General features: G+C 38.3%; 1 protein-coding gene across 1 annotated transcript in view; it reads right to left on the reverse strand.

Annotated features, from left to right (window-relative positions):
• LOC150090349 (calcium-independent phospholipase A2-gamma-like) overlaps positions 1 to 21039 on the reverse strand; it is an 84277-nt gene extending 63238 nt beyond the window's left edge. Inside the window, exon 1 of the mRNA XM_090389825.1 lies at positions 20938 to 21039. Coding sequence (XP_090245951.1) covers positions 20938 to 21038 — 101 coding nt within the window. The 5' untranslated portion in view covers position 21039. The remainder of the gene's footprint in view (positions 1 to 20937) is intronic.
• Positions 21040 to 21441: the final 402 nt, after the last annotated feature.

Below are 21441 nucleotides of genomic sequence, written 5' to 3' on the forward strand. Positions count from 1 at the left end.
TGGAAAGGCAAGAATTACAGAATGATGCCACGAGGAAGGATAAACACATTCAAGAAATACCCGGTTGTAGAATACTAGTAATAATCTTAAAGCTGTATTATTTAGGTGTTTAAGCATTATATAGTAGATTCCGTCCGGTCCTGCTGAGCTGTTTGCTGATCTGTTCAGAGCTTCTTGGAGTTCAGCTAGGATGAATGGTTGATTATAAGGAAGGGATTGGTTGGTGTTGAAATTTAATTTATATTTTTCTGCAGAGGTTTTGATTTTCAGGAAAGGATTGTCGTATGCAGAAGCTGATGATATTTGACTGAAGGTCTCTCCAAGGAAATCGCCTATTTCCTTTGGAGAGGACAGTTCTCGTCCATTCTTAATCAAGATTGGGGCAGAAAAGGGAATGTACTTATTATTTAATTGTTGGATTTTCTTCCATATTAGCCGACTGCTGGTGTCCTTCGTGATGGTACTGGCAAATGTTATCCACGCTTCTTTTTTGGCTTGCTTCCTGATTTGTCGTGCCCTTGCCTTTTGTTTTTTATATAAAATGAGGTTGGCTGTTGTAGGAAATCTACGAAATAGGTTCCAAGCTTTATTTCTTTCTCGTTTTGCACTGTTACAGGCCTCATTCCACCAGTGTTTTGCCTGTCTTTTTTGGTTTGCAGAGGACTGAGGAATTGCCTCAGAAGCTGCTGCCAAAATTTGTGCGGTGATGTGCTCTGCGACTTTATCTATTGGTTGGGTTTTAATAATTTGATCATCAAAATTAATACAGAATGAATATTTTGTCCAGTTCGCTTTTGTGAATTTCCATTTTACTCTGTAATCTGGAGAGTGGGATTGTTTTGTTTGAATTTTACATATAATTGGAAAATGATCGCTGTTGTGTGGATCATATAAGGTTGACCACTCCATACTGGGGAACAGTATGGGAGAACAGATTGACAGATCAATTGCTGAAGTGGAGCCTGTGGGTAGATGGACATAAGTGTGATGGCCAGTATTTAGCAAGGTTAATTGCTGTTGATTCAGTAATGCCTCTATCATATGTCCTCTTTTATCCATGCTTGAAGATCCCCACAACGGGTGATGCCCATTGAAATCTCCAAAAAGGCAGAAAGGTTTTGGCAATTGTGCTATAAGATCTTCTAGTTCTTTAAGCATGAAAATTCTGTTTGGTGGGAGGTATATTGAAACAAGTGTTAGTGTTATTCCAAGTGCAATACGCACAGCAACAGCTTCTAAGTCAGTCTGTAGAGAGATATGTCGAACTGGGATTTTAGAGTTGACTAGTATTGCTACTCCTCCATGTGCGGATTTTGCAGTATTCCTGTCTTTTCTGTACATTGTGAAGTTTCTAATTGAGAGAGTTACCTGTGGTGTTAAATTTGTTTCTTGCAGACAAACACTCATTGGATTGTACTTATTAATCAGGTCATATATATCATCAATATTGGCTCGTATGCCTCTGCAATTCCATTGAAGTATGTGCTGCATTACTTGCTTTTAATAGTTGTGTTTTGATCTGTCTGTTTTTTTGAAGCAGTTTGTTTGTAACGATCTGATTTATTTCTGTCTTTTTTGGGGAAAACCGGTCTCTCTGTATCCATGTGTTCTTCTGCATGAAGTTCTAATATGGTTTCTTCTTGGTCAGTTTTGTTGTCAACATCCATATGTATAGGGAATTGTTTCTTGGTCTGAGCATGATCTGTAGGTACTGTTTTTTCTGCTTTTTTTGTAGTTTCAGGCACATTAGGAGGAACTGAAATTTGTGTATTAATTGCTTGTTCCAGTTGCTTGTGTGTGGCAGGTTGTGGCTTAGCATTAAGCACGGACCTGGCCCAATCTGCAAAAGAAATGTTTGGAGGAACTGCAATGTCAGTTTGAGTAGCAATAGAATGGTTGTTTTGGGTTGCTTGTGCATACGTGCGTTTTGGCATAAACTGCATGATGTGCTTTTTGGCTTCCTGATACGTTACTTTGTTTTCTGTTTTGTATTTTTGTATTTCTTTCCCCACTTTCCACATTTCACAATTTTTTGAATATGCCGGATGATTACCTTTGCAATTGGGACAAGTGAATGAGGTTACGGTACAATCAGCTTGGGTGTGTTCTGTTGAACCACAGTTTGGGCAAATCATACTGCCACGGCAAGCTACCTGGGAGTGTCCATATTTCTGGCATTTGTAACACCTGATGGGATTCGGTATATATGGACGTATACGACAATTCAGATACCCTGCTTTAACCATTGTTGGTAAGTTTGGGGTACTAAAGGTCAGTATAATGTTCCTTGTTGGCTTTAATTCTCCATCTTTCCGGATTAATATTCTTTTTGCATGTATTACTCTTTGATCTGTCAATTCTTGTACAATTTCATCCTCTGAGATGTTAATCAGATCCCACTCTGCTATAACTCCTTTTGATGTATTCAGAGTAGCATGGGGCGTTATTTTTACGGGAATTCCACCAAAAGTAGTCACTTTCAATAATAATTCCGAGTGTTTTGGCTTCATTGTCTCTACCAGCAGATCTCCAGACTGTAATCGCTTTACCATCTTCGGTGGTCCTGCAGCATTTTCCAAGCATTTCTGGATTAGAAATGGGGATAATTTGCTAACGGGAGAATCTGATACAGAATGAATAAGGAGAAAGGCTGGGTGATCTTGTTGACATAGATCTGTTTTTTGTCTCTTATTTTGATAAGTGTCATGATCGGGTTGGTTTTGATCAGTAGGTGATCTCAACTGATCAAGTGAGGGAAAGGTTTCTTTGTCCATTTTATACTCCTTTTGGCCCTGAGGGTTGGCTTTCCCACTCAGGTTACCGGCCCCGCCACGGGGAGGCAGGAGTAATGCCACGAGTGGCCAAGCGGTTGTTAGGTTAGTTGGGTTAGTAACTCTAATAAATTTAAAAGGAAAGTTGTCTTTTCTTTCCTGACTTAACTTACAACTAGTAAGATGAAGTCTACAGTGCTTTTTTTTAAGAACTTAAGAGAAACTAACGTGGAACTTAAAAGAAGAGTGATTCCTTTAAAGGAGAATGCTTTAAATCGCTTTATAGAGCTCAGAGAATCGCTTGGCCACGGAAAACGCTTGGCATCCGGGGCCTAGAAGCAGTGCAAGAATCACTTTCACCTCTGCCAGTGGCTACTGTTAATCTATTAGTCCTTGTATCCCCCCAATCTAGCAGTTTTCCGACCCACCTAACACTGCCTCGATAGCATCAGCAAACATTCTTGCACCCTTTCTATTTAAGTGTATCCCATTCCTGTAGAAGCAGTCTCTCCTGTTAACAAGTACAGACCAGGCTGAAAAAAATTCTACCCCTTGAGCCTTGCACAATCTTTCCAGGGCCGAATTGATTGACAGGACTCTCATCATATATTCCCTCCTATCGTGTCTGGGCAGAATTGCAGACGCTTTCAAATTCAACCCTAATTCACGGCTTTTTTTCAACAGTGACCTGTACTTGTTAAGTAATTCTGCCGGTCTCCTACTCTTAATATCATTAGTGCCAACGTGTACAACTATATCACCTTTTGTGTCCTTAAAAGATGATATCCGCTCTACAACGTCATCAACCTTTGCCCCTGGCAGACATAATCTGATCCGATTTCGAAACTTCGTCGAGGCTTTCACTGTGCAGAAAATGTTCTAAAATATAATGGCATACAGGCAATAATTAAAAAACAAAAAACCGTATGCATTATATCACCAATCTCCAAAAAACAAGTGCGAATTAAGGATCATTGCTAAAGATGTTTGTTAGTTTGTTATTTGGTTTTTAGGAGCATTAGCAACTAAGGCCATATTGCTCCGGGATATGCGGTGGTCATTCCTTGACCTTTCCGCATACTCCGTATTTGGTGGTGACGGGCTCGAACCCCGGTCTAATCAAGAAGCATGTGCTACGCACTGCTGCTCCTTCCCACCTGGCTACGGAGGCGCCCTCATTGCTAAAGAACTTGATGTGGAAACTATAAAGATCGTTCACGTGTTCGGGCTATGATGGGCAGTTTATAGCTTGCAGACGGCAATTGCAGGTTAGAGGAATATTTTTTTTTTTATGTAAACCATAAACACGGGAGGTGTTAGAACCTATAGTACTTAGTACCGTGCTTGGGTTGGAGGTTGAGAAGACGAAAGAAGATATTTGTTGACATTGGACTTGAACTTCTGTAGACTGCAATTTTCAGGAAATACGTATGAAGGAAGGTTGTTCCAGAAAACGGCAGTTGAATGAATAAACGAGGAAAATGAAAAGTTGGTTCTGTGAGTTTGAAGTTGGACAGTAAATGGATGTTGGCTGGTGGCGGCACGTGTTCGGACTGTTTTGAAAGAGAGAGCAGGAATTATAGAAGCTAATTCAGAAGAACAGTGCCCATGGAAGTATCTGTAGAAGAGGCATGCAGCATAAACAGTACGTCTATGAGACAGCGAGTGCAGAGACTGTTAGAGATGAGTCATTAATTAACCTAACTGCCCTCTTCTGAATGGAATCAAGAAGCCTGAGAGAGGTTTTGAGGGCACCATTCCAGATGTGGGAACAATATTCCATGGCAGGGCAGATTTGCGATTTATACAGAGTGCGCAGCTATGTGGAAGAAAAGTAACGCCGAGAGCGAAAGAGAAAACCAAGTTTTTTAGATGCAGAAGAAGCAATATTTGTAATGTGCTTGTGCCAAGAGAGATTAGAAGTCAGGGTAATCCCCAAAAGAGATATATCATTTTGCCTAGAAATCGGAGTGTCACTAAAGATAAGCACAGGAGCAGAAGAATCCTTTTTGCGAGATATAAGACAAGACTGAGTTTTAGAAGGGTTGAAATCAACTAAGTTGTCTTTGCCTCACTGGAGAATTACCTGAAGATCGGCATTTAAGGAATTGGTAGCAGATTTTCGAGAAGTTGAAGCTGATTGAGCAGGATAAGGTTTCTCAAAATGGAAAGTGGAATGCAATGTGCTATCATCGGCAAAACTATGGATAGGATTTCCAGTCAATGGAAGAAGGTCATTAATATACAAGAGGAAAAGAGTGGGGGAAAGAACTAAACCTAGGGGGACACCGGCATTAGTGGAAAAGTTAGAAGACAGAGAGCCATCTACCATCACCCTCAGTGAGCGATCTGAGAGAAAACTGGATAACCAATTACTAAAAACAGTTGGCAAACCATAAGATGAAAGCTTGTTTAGACCTTTATGCCAAACATGATCGAAAGCCTTTGAAATGTCAAAAGCAACTACTTGTTTCACCGAACCTTTCCATTGAATTAGTCCATAAATGGGTAACATAAGCCAGAATATCACCAGTAAGAGTTGGCGGTTAATTGATTTCTCCCTTACTTTAGAGGGAGTAATACTCTTGATTTGATTATCAGTGGTGATTCTTCATGCATTAAGAATCTGCAGGTAAATGAACCACTAGGTGGCAGTGATCACAGTGTGCTGAAGTGGGATTTACTCAAAGAGGTAATTACCATTAGGGGTAAAGGGAAGGGTTATTGCTTTCGTAAAGGCGACTACGATGGACTGAGACAGTATTTAAATTCTATAGAGTGGGACCAACTGATGATGTTACCAACAGCAAATTCAAAATGGGAAGCATTAAAAGAACTTATCTTGGAAGCTACTAGGCTTTACATACCAACTAAGAAATATTGTTCAAGGTTTAGGCCTAAGTGGATGTCAGATGAACTAATGAGACATATGGCAGAGAAGAAAAATGCATGGGATACATACAAATTAACACGTGACACAGAAGCCTATGATAGATACAAGTTGATCTGTAACCAAGTTACAAAGGAGGTTAGGCAGGCGAAGGCAGATTACGAGAAATCTTTGGCAAGGGATGCAAAGAAAAACAGCAAAGAGTTCTTTACTTATGTAAACTCTAGAAGGAAGGGGATGAATCAGATTGGTCCATTTGATATCGATGGGTTAACTGTTGATGATCCTGCTCAGGTAGCTAACAAACAAAATGAATATTTTGCATCGACATTCACACATGAGGAGTTATTCAGCGAGGGGAATGCCAGAGGTGTATTCAACTCTGGCAGTAAGCTAGAGAATCTTGTAATAACTGAGAGTAAAGTGGAGGAGAAATTGTTGAAGATAAATACAAGAAAGGCACCTGGGGTGGATGGGATCTATCCAGTTATATTAAAGGAGGCAGCAAAGGAAGTAAGCAAACCCTTAGCCATAATTATGAGAGCTTCCTCGGACTCAGGGGAAGTACCCATGGACTGGAGATGTGCAAATGTGACCCCAATTCACAAAGGAAGATCAAAGGGAGACACAAGTAATTATAGACCTATTAGTTTAACTTCTGTTCCCGGAAAATTAATGGAGGCACTGGTTAAAGAAGCACTGCAGTATCATCTAGACAAGACTTCAGTTATAGCTCAGACACAGCATGGTTTTGTTAAGGGGAAGTCTTGCCTGACCAATTTGATTGGATACTATGATGCAGTCACAAAAGAACTGGATGCAGGGAATAACTTTGATATTATATACTTGGATCTTAGAAAGGCTTTTGATACTGTTGCACATGGAAGACTGCTGCACAAATTGGAGCAGTGTGGCATTGGAGGCAAATTGCTGCTATGGATAAAGGGGTGGTTGAGGGGGAGAAGACAGAGAGTGGTAATCAATGGACACTGGTCATCATGGACTAATGTTATTAGTGGAGTCCCTCCGGGTTCAGTATTGGATTCATTATTGTTTTCTGTATTTATAAATGATATTGATGATGGTATATCAAGCTTAATGTCCAAGTTTGCAGACGATACGAAGGTTGGCAGGGTTGTCAAGGACACTACTGACACTATGCTACTGCAACAGGATCTGGAAAGGTTGAGCAGATGGGCTGAGAGGTGGCAAATGAAGTTTAACATTGACAAATGTAAAGTACTACATATGGGAAACAGTAACCCCAGAGCAACGTATCAACTCTGTGGTACTACACTGACAGTGGTAGAGAATGAAAGGGACCTGGGGGTGATTGTGCAGGCAGATATGAAGTTTTCTGAGCAGTGCAGATGGGCTGCAAGAGTAGCTCATGGTGTATTGTCGATGATATATAGGAATTTTTCTAGCAGGGATAAGGAGGTGATTATTCCCTTGTATAAGGCAATGGTCAGGCCACACCTAGAGTACTGTATACAGGTCTGGAGGCCTCATTGCAAGAAGGATGTAGAGATGCTGGAACGAGTACAGAGAAGGGCAACAAGATTGGTGAATGGAACAAAGGGGTGCTCTTATGAAGAAAGGCTTAAGTTTTGCAAATTACAGTGTCTGGGGACTAGGCACCAGCGAGGTGATCTGATAGAGGTGTATAAAGCCTTGAATGGTTTGAGCATGCTCAATGCTGATGGGATTCTTCCTCTCGCTCAGAATAATCACCTGAGAGGGCATAAATTCAAATTAAGGAAAGGCAGATGTAGGATAGACGTGAGCAAATTTGCCTTTAGCCAGCGGGTGGTTGGTTGGTGGAACAGACTTCCATCCTTTGTTGTGGAAGTTGATAGCTTAAATAAATTTAAGGCTGAGCTGGACAGATACTTGGAACGAACGGAGGGGTGAAATGGGAGCATGTTTTTTTTTTTTTTTTTTTTTGGCTGATGCTGCATAAGTTTGCTTTCTTGCATCATATGCCTCTACTAATGCTAACAAGATGTAAAGGGTGAACGGAAATGTCTCACTGCACAAGACTTGCTAGCTTTCCATAGTATCAAGCATAACTATTCTTTTAGATCAGTGGATTGCACATCTACCATTATACAAAACTTATTCTCAAAAAGATTTCACATGTGAAAGAACAAAATGTGAAAGTATAGTTGTGAACATACAGGCTCCTTTTGCATTTTTTAAAGTGATAAATGAGGAAAAATATGTATCTGTTATGGTAGATTCATCAATTCACTCAAGCCTGAAATTTTGGTGAGGTATTTTATACCTATGAAAGGAATACAAGTGAAATTGTTGGAATTCCAAAATCTTGTAGGAGAAAATGTCTGAGACATTAGTGGATCACATTCTGTCCATATCGGAGAAATATATTTAACCAACAAGATAATAGCATTTTGTGATGACAACGGCAACACCAACTTTCGTAGCACTGCGAGAAAAGGTAAGAATATCTTTCATAAGTTAAGCAAGAATGTGAAAATTAACATCTTGGGAGTAAGGCTGTGCTGCACATATCATGCATAATGCTTTGCAAACAAGTGCAGATATGTTGCCAATTGATGTGGAATCAATTATTAACAAAGTGTTTCAACATTTTCATGTTTTCTCTATTAGAGTTAAGGAACTAAAATCCTTCTGCAATTTTGTTGAAGTGAAATACAGTAGAATGCCGGTTATCTGGAATAATTTGAGAAAGGCTGATCTTTCTTCTTTTTTTTTATTAAAAAAAAAAGTACAGTAAGCTCCAGTTATAGTGATCACATTTGAAAATTTAATTTTGATTATAATAAGAAAAAGATCGAGTTTACTACCTATTTTATAACACATTGTACAAACAAAAAGCCCAATAAACCGAAAACTGCAAATTGTTTTTAATGTTTTATGGTTGTGACCTCTAGGATTCTTTGACCTTCAGAAATGTGCTTTAGAAAAATATCACAGAGACTAGTGGATTTTCTAGGAAACCATGAGTGAATTTCAGATTAATTTAGCTCCAGATTTGGTAAGAATAATATCGGCCGGAAGCTGTGCGATTTATTATTTTTCTCAATTTTTTACGGAAAATGTGAATGAAAAGAAAAGCATAGTTTTAACATTGCAACAAACAATGGAAATTATTTATAGAATTAAAAAAGGTGAAAATTTTGCAAATCTCTCCAAAGAGTTTAATGTGCAGACTTCAACAATTTACGACATCAAGCAAAATTCCCCTGCTATAACAGAATTTAGCATTAGCATAGGTACATGATGCAAGAAAGCAAGCTTTTATAGCATCAGCCAAAAAAAAAAAAAAGTTTGTCTAGTTCTGCCTTTAATTTATTTAAGCTATCAACTTCTACAACGACACATGGAAGTTTGTTCCAACAATCAACCACACGCTGGCTAAAGGCAAACTTCCGCACATCTATCCTACAACTGTCTTTCCTCAATTTGAATTTATTAAGGCAAGCACAGGTTGGCCAAAAAACTTTAAACCGAGACACGGTATATGTGAACTATATATTCAAGGCGAGAAACTTTCTGAAGACGAATCAGCAGCGGTGTTCTTTGAAAATTAAGTTTGCTTCTATTACAGCAAATTATGAGAAAGAAAACATTCATAATATTGATGATATGGGCTTATTATGGAAAGTATTACCGAGAAAACGCTAGCCACTAAAAGAGCTAGCCTGCACCAAGTTTTAAGATGAGAAAAGAATGAGTTACAGTTACTGTGTGTGCAAATGCATACTGGGATGCACAGATTGTCTGTGCTCATTATCGGTAAGTCAAAAAACCAAGAGCATTTAAAAATCTTTCTAATTTTCCAGTTTTATATAAAAATCATAAAAATGCCTGGATGGATGTTTCTGTTTTCCGAGATTGGTTTATAATTTTGATTTAATTTAATCATAAAGTAAGATTAAATTTATTTATTAAATATTAAATTTAATATTATAGAAAATATTATATAATATCAGATTTAATTTAATATTAAATATATTCAATTTTACTGGAAAAATTATCTGGAAAATTTGGCTATCAGGAAGAGGTCTGCCATCGATTATTCCGGATAACTGATGCTCTACTGTACAAGAAACTTTTAGGAAGTGTGGAGATGCGATGGCTTTCCTTGCTACCTGCAGTGGAAACAATGATCGAAACATTTGATGGTTTCAAGCCATATTTTCTATCACAAGATAAAAGCCTTGGGTTACTCTTGAGGGATTTTTTTTAATAATCCATGGTTCCTTCTCTGGTTCAAGTTCATTCACAGCCAATTTAAAATTTGTAATAACACTATCAAAAAGATTGAACGAAAGGACATTTGTGGCACAAGAACTGATTGCCCTGACAGAACAAATGCTCAATAGAAAGGAGTAACATTTAGCATTAGTTAAGGCATATGATGAAAGAAAGCAAGCTTATACAGCATCAAACAAAAAAAAAAAAAAACACTTCCCATTTCACCCATCTGGTTACTCCAAATGTTTATCTAGTTCAGCCTAAAATTTATTTAATCTATCAACTTCCACAATGACAGATGGAAGTCTGTTCCAGCAATCAACTACCCGTTGGCTAAAGGCAAACTTCCGCACATCTATTCTATAACTGTCTTTCCTCATTTTGAATCTATGCCCCCTCAGGTTCTTAGTCTGAGCAAGTGGAAGTATCCCATCAGCATTGAACTAGGCACCTCGCAGGTGCCTAGTCTCCAGATGCTGAAACTTGCAGACTTAAGCCTTTCTTCTAAGTGCACCCTTTTGTTCCTCTCACCAATCTTGTTTCCCTTCTCTGTACTCATTCTAGCAACTCTACATCCTTCCTAAAATGAGGCCTCCCGACCTGTATACAAAGGGATAATTACCTCCTTGTATCTGCTAGCAAAACTCCTATATATCATTGACAAAACTCCATGACCTGCTCTGGCAGCCAGTCTGCACTGCTCAGAGAACTTCATATCTGACTGCACAATTACCCCCAGGTATTTTTCATTCTCCACCTCCCTGAGTGTAGTACCACAGAGCTGGTACATTTCTCTTGGGTTACTGCTACCCATATGGAGTACTTTGCATTTGTTAATGTTAAACTTCAGTTGCCACTTCTCAGCCCATCTGCCTAACTTTTCTAGATCCTGTTGTAGTAGCATACTGTCTTTAGTGTCATTACAAACCCTGCCAACCTTTGTATCATCTGGAAACTTGGACATTAAGCCTGATATACCTTCATCGATATCATTGATAAATACACAAAACAACAATGGGCCAAGCACCGAACCCTGGGGAACTCCGCTAATAACATCAGTCCACATAGAGCAGTGTCCATTTATTACCACTCTCTGCCGTCTCCAATTCAACCATCCCTTTATCCATTGCAGTAACTTGCCCTTAATGCCATACCACTCCAATTTGTACAGCAGTCTTCCATCTGCAGCAGTATCAAAATCTTTCTGAAATCCAAGTATGTGATATCAAAATTATTTTTAGCATACAGTTCCTTTGTGACACATCATAGTACCCAATCAAATTGGTCAGACAAGACTTCCCCTTAATAAACTCATGCTGTGTCTGAAATACTGCTACTGTCTTGTCTAGGTGATCCTGTTTCATCAGTGACTCCATTATTTTCCCCAGAACAGAAGTTAAACTAACAGGTCTATAATTATTTGTGTCACCATGAATTGGGGATATATTTGCACATCTCCAGTCAATGGGGGCCTCCCCTGACTCTAAGGATGCTCTCATAATTATGGCTAAGTGTTTGCTTACTTCCCTTGCTGCCTCCTTCATTATAACTGAATAGTTCCATCTGTCCCTGGTGCCTTTTTTATGTTTAACTTCAACAATTTCTCCTCCACTTTGCTCTCAGTTATCACAAAATCATTTAGCTCCCTGTTACAGTTTGATAAACTTCTGGCATTCCAGTCCTTGAATAACTTCTCATGGGCGAATGTAAATGCAAAATACTCATTCAGTTTATCAGCTACTTGAGCAGGATCATCAATAGTCAAACCATCTATGTTAAGTGGACCAATCTGATTCATCCCCTTCCAAGGTCAAGTTCTTCACTTCACTATATAAGTAAAGAACTCTTTGCATCCTTTGCCAAAGATTTCTCATAATCTGCCTTTGCCTGCTTAACATAACCTAACCTCCTTTGTGACTTGATTACAGACTAGCTTATATCTGTCGTAGGCTTCTGTGTTGCCTGATAATTTATATGCATCCCATGAATTTTTCTTCTCTGGCACGAGCCTCATTAATTCATCCGACATCAATTTAGGCCTGAACATTGAACAGCATTTGTTAGTTGGTATGAAAAGCCTAGTAGCCTCCAAGATTAAATCCCTGAAGGCTTCCCATTTAGAATTCACCATCAGTAATATCATCAGTTCATTCCACTCTATAGAATTTAAAACTGTCTGAGACCTCTGTAGTCACCTTTACGATAACAAAAACCCTTCCCCTTACCCTTGATCGTAGTTACATTTTTAAGCAAATCCCACATCAGTACACTGTGATCACTGTCACCTAGTAGTTCCTTTATCTGTAAATTCCTAATGCATGGGTCATCACTGCTGATAAAAAGATCAAGGGTATTACTTGCTCTGGTTGCCCCTCAAACATGTTGCTGTAGAAAACAATCCTCCAATAAATCCACAAAAGTCTTGCTAGCATGCAAGTAACCAATCCACAAGTTCCAGTCAATATCTGGAAAGTTAAAATCCCCCATTACAAGACATTTTGATTTACTGGCCCATTCTATTTCTCTGCACACCTGTTCATTGTACTCATCATCATCATCATTAGGCCTATAATATACTCCTACTCTCATTTTCCCATTTCCACTGTTTATGTCACACCAAACAGACTCATCATTGCACTGTCCACCTGTGTGACCTGGATGCACTTCCTTAGATTTTGTGCATTTCTTAACTAACAGCATAACCCCTCCTCCCTTCCTATCCTGTATATACTACCTGTACACATTGTACTCCCCAAATTCCAATTCTGCACAGCTTATATCTGTGTGACACCATGTCTCTGATATCCCAACAATATCTGCCTTTGATGTCTTGATCAACATTTCAAATTCATCAATTTTATTTACTATACTTCTAGCATTAGTGTACATGCAAGTATACATGCACTTGTTCTTACTCTTAGGGGAGGTACCCATGGACTGGAGATGTGAAAATGTGACCCCAATTAACAAAGGAGGATCAAAGGGCAACACAAGTAGTAGTAGTGGCATGTGATGCAAGAAAGCAAGTGTATGAGCTTATGCAGTATCAGCCAAAAAAAAAAAAAAATCACACAATTCCCTCCAAATGCCTGTCCAGTTCCTCCTTAAATTTATTTAACCTATCAACTTCCACAACGACAGATGGAAATTTGTTCCAGCAATTAACCACCCGTTGGCTAAAGGCAAATTTATGAATTTATGCCCCCTTAGGTTCGTAATCTGAACAAGTGGATCCCATCAGAATTCAGCATGCTCAACTCAATCAAGGCCTTATACACCTCAAGCAGATCTCCGCGCAGGTGCCTACTCTCCAGCCACTGCAATTTGTAGAACTTAAGCTTCTCTTGGTAAGAGGATCCCTTCATTCCCCTCACCAATCTTGTTGCCCTTCTCTGTACACGCTCAAGCAAATTTACATCCTTCCTAAAATGAGGCCCCAGACCTGTATGCAGTACTCTATAAGTAATTATAGACCGGTTAGTTTAACTTCTGTTCCAGGAAAATTAATGGGGGCACTGGTTAAAGAAGCAATGAAGGATAATCTAGACAAGACTTCAGTTGCAGCTCAGACATAAGTTGTAGCTCAGACATAGCATGGTTTTGTTAAGGGAAAGTCTTGCCTGCCCAATTTGATTGAATACTATGATGTGGTCACAAAGGAACTAGATGCAGGGAATAACTTTGATATCATATATTTGGATCTTAGAAAGGCTTTTGATACTGTTGCACATGGAAGACTGCTGCAGATATTGGTGCAGTGTGGCATTGGAGGCAAATTGCTGCTATGGATAAAGGGATGGTTGAGTGGGAGAAGACAGAGAGTGGTAATCAATAGACACTGCTCATCGTAGACTAATGTTATTAGTGGAGTCCCTCAGGGTTCAGTATTGGGTCCATTGTTGTTTTCTGTATTTATAAATGATATTGATGATGGTATATCAAGCTTAATGTCCAAGTTTGCAGACAATACGAAGGTTGGCAGGGTTGTTAAGGACACTAATGACAGTACACTGCTGCAACAGGATCTAGAAAAGTTGAGCAGATGGGCTGAGAGGTGGCAAATGAAGTTTAACACTGACAAATGTAAAATACTACATATGGGAAGCAGCATCCCCGGAGTGACGTATCAACTCTGTGGTACTACACTGACAGTGGTAGAGAACGAAAAGGACCTGGGGTAATTGTGCAGGCAGATATGAAGTTTTCTGAGCAGTGCAGACGGTCTGCAAGAGTAGCTCATAGTGTCTTGTCAATGATATACAGTAATTTTTCTAGCAGGGATAAGGAGGTGATTATTCCCTTATATAAGGCAATGGTCAGGCCACACCTTGAGTATTGTATACAGGTCTGGAGGCCTCATTTTAAGAAGGATGTAGAACTGTTGGACGAGTACAGAGAAGGGCAACAAGATTGGTGAATGGAACAAAGGGGTGCTCTTACGAAGAAAGGCTTAAGTTTTGCAAATTACAGTGTCTGGAGACTAGGCACCTGCGAGGTGATCTGATTGAGGTGTATAAAGCCTTGAATGGTTTGAGCATTCTCAATGCTGATGGAATTCTTCCTCTTGCTCAGAATAATCATTTGAGAGGGCATAAATTCAAATTGAGGAAAGACAGATGTAGGATAGATGTGTGCGGAAGTTTGCCTTTAGCCAGCGGGTGGTTGGTTGGTAGAACAGACTTATATCCTTTGTTGTGGAAGTTGATAGCCTAAATAAATTTAAGGCTGAGCTGGACAGGTACTTGAAACGAATGGAGGGGTGAAATGGGAGCGTGTTTTTTTTTTTTTTTTTTTTGGCTGATGATGCATGAGCTTGCTTTCTTGCATCATATGCCTCTACTAATGCTTAGTTATCCTAACATAGCCCATGTTTTTATTTGTTCCACGATGACTCCCAGTAGCTCTTGAAATCCCCAGCAACTTGCTCTCTAGGCTGCTGCTCATTACAATAGAAGCAGTGCAAGAATCACTTTCACTTCTGCCTGGAACTACCATTAATCTTTTAGTCTGTGAATCCTCCCAAACTAGCAGTTTTCCGACCCACCCAACACTGCCTCGATAGCATCAGCAAATATTTTTGCACCCTTTCTATTTAAGTGTATTCCATCCCTGTAGAAGCAGTCTCTCCTGTTAGCAAGCATAGACCACACTGAAAAAAATTCTACCCCGTGAGCCTTGCACAATCTCTCCAGGGACGAATTGATAGACAAGGCTCTCATCATATACTCCCTCCTATCGTGTCTGAGCAGAATTTTTTTTCATCTGCTGTCTTGGACCTTCAAAACAAAGTGATAGAGGATGGTGTTATCGAAGATGTTGAATTTACTGAAACTGTCAACAATTTCTATGATACTTTCCTAGAATATGTGGAAAACTGGGCCAAGCCTTTTGCAGAGCTGTGACTTTAAATGGGTTTTGTTAAATATCCCTCTATCTTGGTGTGTTGTTCAACAGTATGTCCAAAACATATCCAAAATTGACACCAAAATACTAAAAGTAATAGTAGTAGTAGTAGTGGCATGCGATGCAAGAAAGCAAGTCTATGAGCTTATGCAGCATCAGCCAAAAAAAAAAATTTCACACAACCATTCCCTCTAAATGTTTGTCCAGTTCCTCCTTAAATTGAATAGATGAAGTGAATCATGTGAAGAATATATGCGGATCTAAGATTGATCACTGGAAGAAATGTGGTATGACAACTAGTGAGAGGTGGACTAGTTTTGGGAACATAATACACATTGTTTGTTTTGTGTTAGGAATACCAGGCACAAATGCATCATTAGAGAGGGTGTTTTCTTTAATGAAAGGAACCGGTTGTCCATTGAAACTGTACAGTCAATATCAATAACAAACACATTTTAATGACATTGCTTGTATGGACTTTTACAATTTCATAAAGGAACAGCCAAACCTTTTAAAAGAAATTCAATCATCTAAAAAATATGACAAAGATATTAATAGAGTATCTCCTGGACCATCTGCTCAATAACTATTTGGGTAATTTGACAATGTTAATGTGAGACTAAGACAGCAATAAATATGTAAGTAACCTATGCTAATTTTAATCAAGCTAAACAGTTATGGCTAGTTGGCATGAAATGAGTACAAGATCGTTTTAACTAGTATGACAGTCGAATCTTGTCAATTCGCCACGAGTGTCCTGTGTTTTTATTTTATAAATCTGGTCATCCTAATTTAGGTAGACAAAAATAATTGGCAGAAAGAGGCCATAGAGCACTTAGAAGACTGGTAAACAGATCTTCATCAAATAATGTCAACTCATCATCATCATCCATTTTCAATCCACTGCAGGATGAAGGCCTCTCCAGCAACTTTCCAGTTCTGTTTTGAGCACTGGCCATCCATTTACTACCCACAAACTCTTGAATTTCATCTATCCATCTCCGCCTTTGTCTTCCAGGTTTTCTTCTAGCTCCTCTTGGATACCATTCTGTTATTTTCTTAGTCCATCTGTCATCATGTCTTCGAGCTACGTGTCCTGCCCAAGACCATTTTAGTTCTTTAGTTTTGATAAGAATGTCCTTTACTTGAGTTTGCTGCCTAATCCATGTGTTTCTCTTCTTATCTAACAGTCTGATTCCCAATATGATTCGTTCCATTCTTCGCTGTGTAGTTCTCAGCTTCTCTTCCATTCTTTTGGTGAGTGCCCAAGTTTCACTTCCATAAGTCATGGTGGGGAGTATACATTGGTTCATTATTTTACGTTTCAGACAAACTGGGATATTGCTCTTCAGTATGTGACTATATTTCCTGAATGCTATCCATCCAAAATTTATTCTTCTCTTGACTTCCAGCCATTTATCATTATTACAGCTAATAACTTGTCCCAGATAAGTATATGACTCCACCTTTTCAATTACTGCTCCTTCAATCATTATTTCCCTTTCTGTGGCATACTTGTTCATCATTACTTTTGTTTTAGCCATATTCATCTTTAGTCCAAAATCCTTACTAGCTGTGCATAACTGATTAAGATTTTCCTCTAATTCTTGGGGATCGTGGCTTATGACCACAATGTCATCTGCAAATCGTAAATGGTTTAGGTACTCTCCGTTCACATTGACTCCTTTCTGCGACCAGTCTAATCTTCTGAAAGCTTCCTCAAGGGCAGCAGTAAACAGCTTCGGAGATATTGTGTCTCCTTGTCGAACTCCTTTCTCAATTTTAAATTTCCTACTGTCTTTGTCTAGTCTAATAAAGGAGGTAGCACTCTCATATATTTTCTTCAAAATCATAATATATGGGCTATCAATGCCTTGTCTTTCCAGTGCCCGAAACATTGCCTTATGCTGTATGGAGTCAAATGCCTTTTCATAATCCACAAATGTCAGGCATAATGGTGTTTTATATTCATTTGCTTTCTCCATTAGCTGTGATATTACGTGAAGGTGATCCATAATTGAGAATCCTGTCCTAAAGCCAGCTTGCTCTTTCGGTTGATTCTCATCAAGTATTCTTTCTAATCTGTTAGTAATGACCCTTGTGAACAACTTGTAGATGTGGGATAACAAGCTAATTGGTCTATAATTTCCAATTTCTGATTTATCTCCTTTCTTATGCAGCAAAACTATGATTGCATTATTCCACTGCTTGGGCGTCACACCTTTTCTAATGCACTTTGTGAAGAGCCTTGCCAGTTTTTGTGTTATGTCTCTTCCTCCCAATTTTAACAACTCTACAGTAACTTCATCTTCCCCCAGGGCTTTCTGATTCTTCAATGCATGTTCTACCTCATCAGGAAGAATATCGGGTATTTCGTATGTGTTGCTACTTTGCAATCCATCTTCCCCACTGCTGGCATCATTCCCCTGCTCCTTGTATAATTCTCTATAGTAGTCTTCTGCTATTTGAATTATGCCTTCTCTGCTGTTTATAAGTACACCATCGCTGTTCTTCAGTTTCAGTATCATTTGTCTTTCTGTATTACTGCTCATGGCTGCTGATTTAAATCCTTTGTTTTCCCTTAATGCTTGTTCTACTTTTCTTGTGTTAAATCTTCTTATGTCCTCTCTGAGTCTCTTTCTAATGGCTTTACATAACTCAGTATACTCAATTTTCTCTCTGTCAGTGTTTTTCTTGCTTTTCATTTGTCGTCTTCGGTTCATCATGACAAGTGTTTCTTGACTAATTTTTTCTTCTTTGGATTTCTTTTTCCCTATAGGTTTCTTGGGCTTTATCACTTTCAAAAAGTTGTAATATTCCTCGTCGATATCTTGGTCCTGAGCAGTCTGCAGAAGCTCAAACTTGTTCTTAAGTTCCAGTACATACTGCTTTTTCTCCTCTTCTGTTATCTCAAAGACCTTTGTATTATTTACTCGAGTCAGTTTTTTCCTTTCCTTTCCTTTCCTACATCTATATCAAGTGCACATCTTACCATTCTGTGATCACTTCCAACATTTACCTTATTCAGGACGGTAACATCATTCACAATATATCTTCTGTTACTGAGGATGAAGTTGATTTCATTAGTAGTTAATCCATTCGGACTTTCCATGTCCACTTTCTGTTCACCCTTTTCTTGAAAAAAGTGTTCATTACTGATAGTCCTTGAGATTCTGCAAATTCCACAAGTCTTTCACCTCTTTCATTTCTTTCACCAATTCCAAAATTTCCTATAGTTCCCCTTTCTGCGCTGTTTTGTCTTTTTCCAACCTTGGCATTGAAGTCTCCCATAATAATAGTGTAGTGGGTTTTCTGCTCATCTAGAAGACTCAATTTCGGTGTACATTTCTTCAACCTCTTCATCATCATGGCTCGATGTTGGTGCATAAATCATTATAATCTTTAGCTTGTACCTCTTAGAAATCTTGAGTATTAGTCTTGTCAACTATGACTATTGTCAACTAGGAATTCAAAAAGGCCACAGGAACTGATATTAGTACAAGGATGATACACAGGAATTAAACCACATTGGATTTCATGAAAATTACACATTGGATGGCATAGCATTGATCTGCATGCTGTTCAACTGAACATAACTGGCCACTGGAATGCTGTGTATGGAGCAAATAATTGTGATACACAGTTTCCTGATCTGATGAACATGTCTGGGTATGGCACATGCCCAGAAAATGTTACTTACTAGAGTGTATTGCCCCAAACTGCAAAGTTTGGCAGAGACACTATCACCATCTGGAATTGTTTGATGGTTTGGGCTTGAATCACTGGTTATCAAAAAGCATCCTCCACATAATGGTGCCATAGTGTAGGGAAGATAAAATTGTCCAGAATATCAATTTATCATATGACATTAATTGTTCCAGGACATTCTACTCCTCCTATGCCGTGTTTCAACACAGCAACATATACTGCATTCTGTAGTGATATGGTTTTGCAAAAGCTTCAGTTGCCTGCCCAAAGACTCCAAAATTAATTTCACAGAACATCTTTGGGATGATCTGGAATTTGGCTCCCGACTAAACCAACATATTCATGAACTCATTACAGTGTGTTGAAAGAAGAATGGACCAAAATACTACCTTTATGTTATCAAAAATTAGTCTGAATTCTACCAATAAGGATACATGCATACTTCGTGTCCAAGATGAGCTGACAAATTACTAAATATTGTAAAAAAAAAAAAAAGGTTCTTTGATTACGTTTTCTGACTACTTTTGGCAAAATACAGTACAAGTATCTCAGAGGATATGGCTATTTTTGCAGAAAAGGGGGTTGTATAGTCAACTGACATTTGACGTCAGTGAAGCAATTGTGTGCAACTTTTCTTATTTTGAAAGGGGTAGTAATTAATTTTTTATTATACTTTACAGTGTGTACTGTACATTTTTTATTGTACTTTTCCATGTAGTGCAGTTACATTTCATTGAAAAGAAAGGGTACAACTGTGCATTACCTATGTACACGTTTTGTTTTGTTTTTTATAACTACAACATCACCACCATAAATTAGGAAAATTCCAAGATCTGGCAAAGATTTGCTAGATTTGGGAGGTTTGACTGTACCTATCTAATTTTTTTTGGCCTACCAGATCACAGTCTAACAATTGCATCATCCAGAACTAGGACAAATTATTTGTATCCAAAACAAGTAATTCATAACTAAGCAAATGAACTTGCCCCATAAATATTGTGGTTCACTAGTCCTTTTCAACATTGCATCTGTTGTATTTGCCTCAGTCACAATATTCTTGCTCTGACACTACTGCCATCTGCAGATATCCGTCTTTTTGCACCACTGATTTTTTGTAAGGCTCAAATTGCTGGTGATAGCATGCACCAACAAATTATCATCATTACCACTTTGAAACTCAATAAATTTCTTACTATGATTCATGCTGTTTGCTATCACTGGTGTATACACTACACTTTTTATGTTTCTCACCTGTAAATAAACACAAAGCTTTTAATTATTTTTATTGTATTGTATTAAGTATCAATAAAACAGCCCTTTTCATTTCTGTGTCCAATTGCAAAACTACCCAACAAGTAATAATGTACACATAGCTGATAATGACCGTATGCTTGCTCGTATCTGCATGACCCCATTGTTAACTGCGAGCCGATGTGTATGATTGCGGTATATAAAGCGTATACCGCAATATGATTGCTGAACAGAGTTCAGCTTGCTATCCGTTAGTGGAGACAGTATAGTACGACAAACACATACCCAAAAGAAATTTAGATACAGTACGACACTAGGTAATTAAAAAAAAAAAAAAAAAGACTGTTTTTTAAAATCTTTTAACGGTTAACTTGTATTCGTTAATCTATATAATCTCCTTTGTTGCTAGAATTTTTTTTTTTACAGCTATGTAATTTGCCGTAAGTTTAAAGGGAATAGCTAAATTTTCGAAAACGGATAAAATTGATGCAATCAGTCAAGTTATTCATGTAAGTTTATTTACTACAATAAAAGTCATCGTCATTTGAAAATTAATCTGTCTCAATCCAGCACAGTGGTATTTTATTTATTTATATTTCAAAGCAAAATGGCTTAACGAGAAAAAGAAATATTGTACATACAAAACCATTAACAAAATACAGTACTAACCTCTTACAGCGTGTTAAGCCTAATCGAGTACGAATTTCGGAATTTTGGGCTGGAATACCAAAAGAGAATTTTTTAGGCAACGCACAATGCACACAACGCATTCTTAGTTTTAAACAAAATTATCTAATAGTTCCAAAAATGTCATAACATCCTTTTGGTATACAAATCAGTGAGTTTTTGTTGGCGCAACATGGTTAAACATTTGCTAATATGTACGATGTTGCTATTTTCGAATCCGTCAGCTGTTTCCATCGTACGAGTTGTCACGTGACATTTTCACAACTGAGTCAGCTATGACGTCAAGGATTCTAACTGGTCCAAAGAAACATTTTTGTCAGGTGTCGCATGCGAATTTTACGATATCTGATGGTTCTTTAAAAAATTATGCAATACTGTATATACTGTACTGTTGCCAAACAGAATCATATTCCAAAAAGGACAATACAAAAATATTATCAACTAATACAAGTAAAATCATTACGGCACCATGTTATTTACGTCGAT

Source organism: Mastigoproctus giganteus, chromosome 2, assembly GCF_048544385.1.
Source record: "Mastigoproctus giganteus isolate SK-2022 chromosome 2, ASM4854438v1, whole genome shotgun sequence".
In the NCBI taxonomy this organism is placed as follows: Eukaryota; Metazoa; Arthropoda; class Arachnida; order Uropygi; family Thelyphonidae; genus Mastigoproctus; species Mastigoproctus giganteus.